The sequence below is a fragment of the Cotesia typhae genome, unplaced genomic scaffold (assembly GCF_013202065.1).
Source record: "Cotesia typhae breed Kobodo isofemale line unplaced genomic scaffold, CoteBio_Ctyphae scaffold_152, whole genome shotgun sequence".
NCBI classification, from domain to species: domain Eukaryota; kingdom Metazoa; phylum Arthropoda; class Insecta; order Hymenoptera; family Braconidae; genus Cotesia; species Cotesia typhae.
In genome coordinates this window covers 2029876-2037223 of record NW_027423776.1, presented here as the reverse complement: position 1 = coordinate 2037223, position 7348 = coordinate 2029876, and the positions used below count along the sequence as shown (strand labels likewise).

Below are 7348 nucleotides of genomic sequence, written 5' to 3'. Positions count from 1 at the left end.
AAAGAAAGACTTCCTCTTTGTAACCGCGCTTTTTACAAAAATGTTCATTATTTACATTAAAATCAATCAGGAATAAAATAAAATTAATAATTAATTCAAATAAACCAATTTGTTACCCAAAAGCCCTGTCGATAAAGAAAAATGGAAACGTATTTGATACAATTCAACGAAAAAATTTCTGAATCCATTTGAATGATTTTTTTTAATCAAGGATTTTATAACAAGATAATAGTCATTTATTGATTAATTTTTTAACATTATATAACATATAGTATAATATTTTTTCTTTAAAAATAAGTCGTACATTCAAGAAATTAATTTTGCATTTTTTCTATTCATTTTTGTTTTCGTTTTTGCTGCGTCGTAGCGCTTATTTTCTGATTTCGCTAAAAATGCGCTCGCATTACAATATAAATGTCAATAATCTTAACAGTTAATTCTTTTTCATGAATAAAGCACCCAACTTTTATCAAGTACTCTTTTTTAAGTTCATCTGATATTTGAGTGATGGTTTCTAGGTTTGTCAAATTTTTGCTTACAGCTCTTAAAACACACTTCTCTAATTGTTTGGTCAGTTCAAATAACTCTTCGCTAGGATAAATAAGCCCACCATATAAATCCATTTTCAGAATTACATCGTTTCTATGTAATCGTTGGCCATCTCTTGGATTCATATGAATATTTTGAAGCAATCTGAACACTTCACAATTTTTTGCAATTTGCGACTTATGTAACCCGCAATGTATGATTGCACGGCATCACTGGTTACTGCCTCATTATAATCATGATCTTCATCAATTGAAGAATTTTCCACTTGCGGTTCAGAATTTTGTAGCATGTCATCAATACCTTGAAGCCATAGCTGTCGCTCTAAATTTAAAGAAATTGACAGTTCAGGTTCGATTAAGCTTCTCAAAAGATTTTCCCCAGAAACATTACATCCTTTCGGAGGACGTATGAGTGAAAATGTAGAAGCCAATCTGTAAACTTGAGCAAACATTTTCGGATCAGGGTGATCATTTCCTCCACATGAATGTCGCATGACAGAAAAAATCTCTGAAATAAAATATCAATGATAATTTTTAACATGTTATAATAAATATAGTCAATAATAATTATATACAATTACCTCTAAAGGATCCTGTGATAACGTTGCTGTCATTAAATATTTAAATCCTCATTCGGTTTTAAGCATATCTAGGATTTCAAGGGTAGCTCGCAACGTCACTTTCAAACCAAGTAAAGTGCTCTTCGATATGGGAATTTTTTTTTCTAAATTTTCCCAATTTTGCAAAAACTGCAGGAATTCTAAAATTGACTAAAAAATTTGAGAGAGATGATTTAAAACGTAATTACGTAGAATGGCAAAGATTAATTGTACGAAGTTATTAATCTGTATCATCATTTATTGCCATTAGAGGCAGTTCACATGCTAAGAAAAATCTTCGCAGTTTTGACTTCACGGTGGAAATATTGTTTACGCGGAAGCATTCTAAAATAACTGTTTAAAAGATATGTACTAATTGAAAATATCCACTGTTATATTTATCACGATTCCAATGTCTCCACTGTGTTTTTACTATGAAGTCAAGATCACAATGGTAAATAAACTGGACCACAAATGCAATCACAGCAAAACAAAAATCAAGGATGAATCTAAAAATATTTTTACTTAAGAAATCAACGATAAAACATTATTTTATTAGCCCATGTACATGAAGTAATCATAATGTATGAAGTACCTTACAGTTTTGTAATAGAGAAGTATTCTTTGTCATTCCGGTATATGTTTTTTCAACTTTCAAATTTTTTATGAAACCTACAAAGTTAAAATTTTAAATTATTATGTTTTACTAAATAATTCTTACCTGTTTTTGACGACAATCTTCTCTTGCATACAGGGCATCTCTAGGTGTGCGAGAAGTTATAGCTTGGATTAAATTAAAAACAAGATCTATGAACTTTTGTGTCGGAGTTGAATCTTTCAACTTATCACACATAGGTTGGTAATGAGCCATCGCGACAGATACCTCATGACCAAAAACCTATAATTAAAATAATAAAAAAATTATTGTAAATCTATTGAGAATAAAATTTTTAAAGTGTCTGAATATTTATCTTATTAGTTTATCAATCGAAAATAGTATGTAATAACATATTCAAGTATACATACTTCAGTTGCAAGAGGTACATTCATTACTTGAAAACCTTTTGGTTTCAAATGTGCAGGTGTTAATTTATAAGCTATTTTCATATTTGATTGACGATAGTTTTCTTCCTCTAGAAGAGCTTCCCAATGTTTTTTTTTAACGATTCCATAGGGCGTCTGAAAAATTTATAGCCTTAGTTAATTATATTATTCTGGATTGTCGGAAATAAACTTATATTTGAACGTTACCATGAATTCGCTAATCTTTTCATCCAAAGTTGATGTTCGGAAACATTTTACTAAATGATTAAAATCAGAAATCATCCACAAACGTCGTGAACTATCTGAAGGGTTTTCACAGCTTATGTTATTTTCGTTCACTCCTAATATTTTCCATACCCCTCAGTTCCATGATGCACCGTCCATGACAACTGCGTCTATACAAATTCCGCTGTTTTCCATCAATATGATACACTCTAGAATAAGTTTGTGTAGTGGTTCACTTTTACAAGCACTTTTAGAGAGGAAGCAACCCAAAGCTTGAACCCATCGACCTTGAAAAGGTACAAACTTAAAAACAAGAGCATGATCTGCAGTTTTATTTCTTAAGTCCTCTGGAGTGTGTTCACCCAAGTCAACAAATCCATTAAATTTCATTTCTTGAGAATCAAAATAAATACCCTCACTCAATTTCATCTCATCAACAAGAAGTACTCCACGTTTTTGACATTTATCCATTGATTCACATTTTTGCTGTAATCCTTGAAAAATAGCTGGCCGAAACCCGTAAGCTGAACTGCTTTGTTACGTCGAAAACGCAACTAAAATTTAATTATTTTTATCCTAGCCGTTAGGCTAATAGATAAGGATCTGAAGCTTTATGGGAAGGGGTTGAAGTTATAATATAAGAAAATGAATTCAATTTAATAAATATATTATAAAATTATCATACAAAGATTTGAATTATTAAACAAACATAAAAATCTCAATTAAGAACTTACTTAAATGTCATTGTTACCGTTTCTTTACATAATTGAAATTTACTTTACTAACAATTTTTTTTTAATCTGACGCGTGGTTTCATTAAAACTTATAAAAACTTTTTCGATGTTAACACTAGGACGTCAGGACAACGAGAGATATTTTTGTTGAAAAATCGTAAAGGTGTCGAATTTTAGGGCGTTACTTATTTTTACTAAATGGGAGAAATAATGTCCAATTATTTTTCTATTTCCTTGAGCCCTTGCCCTCTCTCTTAGATTTTTCTATAATGTTGCATGAGTCCCCTCTACTTGGGTCAGAGTACAATATCGCTTCTCCTTTACTATTATGCTCTATTATACATCTATGTGTTTGTGTATACGTAAGCGCATTTATGCATAGACAAAAGCATACATGTGTACTATTTTACATTAAATTATTTACTGTGACCAAATTTTCATATTAAATTAGTTAGATAAAAATTAATTTGTGCATAGATTACAAATTGTCATTAGTTTTTAGATCTAAATTTTTCTTTTTATTTAAGTCGTTATTTTATTCGAAAATAAAAGAAAACATTTATTTATTTTTTTTTGTTTAAACTTAAATTATAGTTATTAAATTTTGTTCCTTAAATTATCAACATATATAAATATTTTTTTTTCTGTTGATACTAGAATTATCATAACATTCCTTTTTATTTTTTTTATCATTATTTACTTTTATTTTATTTAAACTATTGTTTATATATACATTTATTTTGTTATCGAAAACTTCTATTTCGGATCTCGACAAAGTTTAAAATTCTATTAGGGTATATGTTCAGGCTCAAATCCCTTAGTATGGTCAGGCCCAACTAAAACTAAATTTTACAAATAAGTTTCTTTTGAAAATGCTATTGATAAATTTGAAGGTAACAAAATTTTAAAAATAAAATAAATGTATGTAATTAGTTGTAAGAACATAAAATTATTTATGAATAATTAAATTCTATTTGTTATAAAATAAAAATGTCGGACATTGAGTCCGACATAACACCTTATTTTTCGTATAAATTTATTTAGTGTCTCAATACACGGTAATGGTAAAATATCTCTAGTACGTAAAAATTGATATGTTCTTCGGCTTTTTATGCGTATTAAAATACACTCGTAAATCCATTCTAATGTATATCGCCGGCCTTTACAATTTTTCTTTTGAGCTGCGTCAAAGCATGAATTAACTACGCTCTGAAATGTTTTAGGTAACTTCATAATAGCTTTATTAACTGCAACTTTTGATTTCTGAGAACATTCAAATTTCGCCTGATACACTTTTTCTCTCAGCTTCATTTTCTGTAAATAATTAGTATTAAACTTAAAAAGAAAATTGTAAATGTTACATACTTAAAAGTTAATCCAAAAAAATTTGCCATTTTACGGAATTCATCAAACAGCATAACTAATAAACCTCGGTTGTAATAGAACGACATTCACCATTTGACGTTAAAGTATTACTTATGTACAACTAACATTTCCTTCTTCATATCAAGTTATTAAATCCGAGATTAAATTAAAATTATTATCGTTTTAATCTGAAGAAGCTACTGAGTATAACATTTAATCAACACAAATATTATTTAAAAACTTTGTATTTATTGTCATTGTATTGTAAAATGTATAAAAAGAGTTCTATAAAATAATTAACAGCTATTAATTCTGTAAACGGAAATAAAAGCAGTATATAGAACAATTATTTTATAGGAATTAAAATATGTACCATTTGAAAAACATAAAAATTTTAAATTTTTTCGATATTAGGACGAATGTACAATTATTTTTTCAAAATTATAGCTATCTTGACGACATCATTAATATACAAATATATTCAAAAATTAAAAATGTAATATATGACAAATGGATGAAAAAAAACAATAATTTATGGGCCCACAAATGAGAGTCGCTGTCAAAAAACCGTTGAAAAAGCACAAATTGTGTGGCTTTCCTGCAGGAGAAAAAAAATAATATCATTAGATTTTACAGCTTCTTTTAATGTCTAAAATTTAAAACCATCACCGGATTATCTACACACAATAAAATCTAGCTTTAAAGTTTCTGGTATGTATATGTATAATAACTTACCGATCTTTTTAAACGTTTACATCGTTTTTGTAGATTTGAAGTACGACGTTTTTGAGAAATCGTATTTTCTAAAATATTTGAAGCAGAATTACAATTCTGTAAGCGATGTCGTAAAACTTTACAAGATTTACATCTTGGATTCGCTTGATTTCTTGTATAAGACTCGTCACTAAAAATTACACCCTTACAAGTTTGTGAAAACCTAAAATTTGATGGAATAATTAAAAAAGTTAATTATATTTTTACTCGTCATATAAGTATATTTCTTTGCTAATATAAAAATCGATTATACTTTTTTTTTGTCTATTTGAGTACCAACGCATAATGGCCATTTTTCTACGAATTTCAAGTACTCGTAGATGGTTTTGAATGAAAATATAGTATCGTTTGTAGTCAATTCCTCATTCGTCGAGAAAATAACCTATAATGTGTTTTCAATTAATTATTGGTATTAAAGAGATTGAGACAAATACAATTATTTTGCAAGAACTTACAGTAACAGATAAGTCTTTGTTTACTCGTAAACGGTTTACGATTTGCATAGTTTTAGCATCCATCCGAAAGAATTCCAACCCTTCTGGTTTTTCAAAATACATCCAACCTTGCGGTAGCACAGAAGATTTCAGATTATCAAAAATTTCTAGGTTGGCTGAGAAGTGACTTCAGGTTCTTTATCATTTTGTTGATCAGTATGAGTTTCTTCATTCAACTGCACTATTTCTAAATCGTGTTTACTTTGTGTAATCGTATCCATAACTCTATCAGAGACTCTCTGATCAACTAATAGTTCTTGTTGTTTAAATTTATCTTCATGTTTTAATTTTTCTTCAGATTTATTATGGTTAGAACTCGGTTTTTGTAGTTGATTTATAACATTTCGTTCAACGTCATGTATGGCTACAGGGAGAAACTGATGTTCGACCGTTGGCAGAGCTGTATCTCGTAATGTTTTTTTACCTGTTGGAAAAATCGTGATCTCCCCGTTAATGTTGAACGTTTCGTACATTTTTATGTCCTCCTCTTTAAAATGTAAATGACAAATATAGTCAGTTGTTTTCATTGTAGTGCCTAAAGCTGTATTCCATTTATTCAATTTTTCCAGAGTCTAGAAGTTGATATAAACAAAAAATATTAATTGCCTAAATTATTAAGTATTATTAGGAACATGTTACATTTTTTTAATATTTTTCATCCATCAATAATAATAATGTCAATATTTTCCAAAAAACATTAAGACTTTATTTTTTTTAATCAACTTTTTGTATAATTTTCTTTTATTATAAAAATTAAAAAGTTATTTAACTGTTCACTTCGCTATTGTTAAATAATTAATAAAAATTTATTATACATACTGTTGGGCGAAGAAATGATAGAGGTTGAGATATATCAATTCCGTTATTTTTTAATTTACGTCCACTTGAACAACTTTTCACTGAGCAAAGCTTTCCCATTATTATTACACTTACTTTATGAAAATTAACAACAATGAAATTACAAAAAAACAAAAATGTACCTATAAAAATTTTAAAACAATCAAATCGCTATCTGTATTATTTTAGCAGTTTTATAGGTTATATTTAGTTAATTACATTCAACTACTTAAGTAGTTTAGGTTTTAAATATTGTATTTCTCCTCACTACAAAAGTCACAAAAATATTAAATTATTACGTCCTTTTGCTACACTAGAGCCACTTTGGCAATTTTTTGAATCATAATTTGCTGTTTACTGGTGGACACTTTTTCAACTGATTCCCCATACTAGATGGTCCTCCGTACCTCTACCCACCATACCCGGTAGTGACATGTGTGCAGCAATGGTAGTACATTCTCTCCCTATCATGCTGTTGTTGTGAATCCGAAAGGATTGATCACAACGCTCTCTATATATTAATATAGAATTACATATAAACAGATGACTGCAATAAATAGTAGCGGGAAAAACCCAGTAAGATTTAAAATATATGTATTTTCAATTGTAATAATATCGGTAAGAAAAATAAACATCTTTAAATATTGTAAACTTTTCTATTTTAAATTCTATTGTTTAGTATGGGAATTTTTTCTATCATAAATTTTAGGGTATAGACAAATTTATAA

At 28.5% G+C, this 7348-nt stretch overlaps 2 protein-coding genes across 8 annotated transcripts; both read right to left on the bottom strand.

Moving 5' to 3' along the window:
• Window positions 1-213: 213 nt before the first annotated feature.
• On the bottom strand, window positions 214-3719 carry LOC141536646 (uncharacterized). Its single transcript, XM_074257306.1, has 6 exons — window positions 3151-3719; window positions 2399-3025; window positions 2174-2326; window positions 1869-2045; window positions 1130-1308; window positions 214-1056 (listed from the first exon to the last, which is right to left on the bottom strand). Exons 2-5 carry the CDS (start codon window positions 2471-2473, stop codon window positions 1273-1275), a joined length of 441 nt encoding a protein of 146 aa, XP_074113407.1. The 5' UTR covers window positions 2474-3025; window positions 3151-3719; the 3' UTR covers window positions 214-1056; window positions 1130-1272.
• Window positions 3720-4404: 685 nt separating this feature from the next.
• On the bottom strand, window positions 4405-6783 carry LOC141535820 (uncharacterized). Of its 7 annotated transcripts, none has more exons than XM_074255955.1 (7): window positions 6603-6783; window positions 5745-6355; window positions 5543-5671; window positions 5251-5452; window positions 4889-5113; window positions 4516-4800; window positions 4405-4464 (listed from the first exon to the last, which is right to left on the bottom strand). In XM_074255955.1, exons 1-2 carry the CDS (start codon window positions 6699-6701, stop codon window positions 5891-5893), a joined length of 564 nt encoding a protein of 187 aa, XP_074112056.1. In that variant the 5' UTR covers window positions 6702-6783; the 3' UTR covers window positions 4405-4464; window positions 4516-4800; window positions 4889-5113; window positions 5251-5452; window positions 5543-5671; window positions 5745-5890. The 7 variants fall into 7 exon arrangements, with proteins under 7 accessions (XP_074112056.1, XP_074112058.1, XP_074112057.1 ...); XM_074255957.1 differs by having other exon boundaries at window positions 4405-4455; XM_074255956.1 differs by having other exon boundaries at window positions 4550-4800.
• Window positions 6784-7348: the final 565 nt, after the last annotated feature.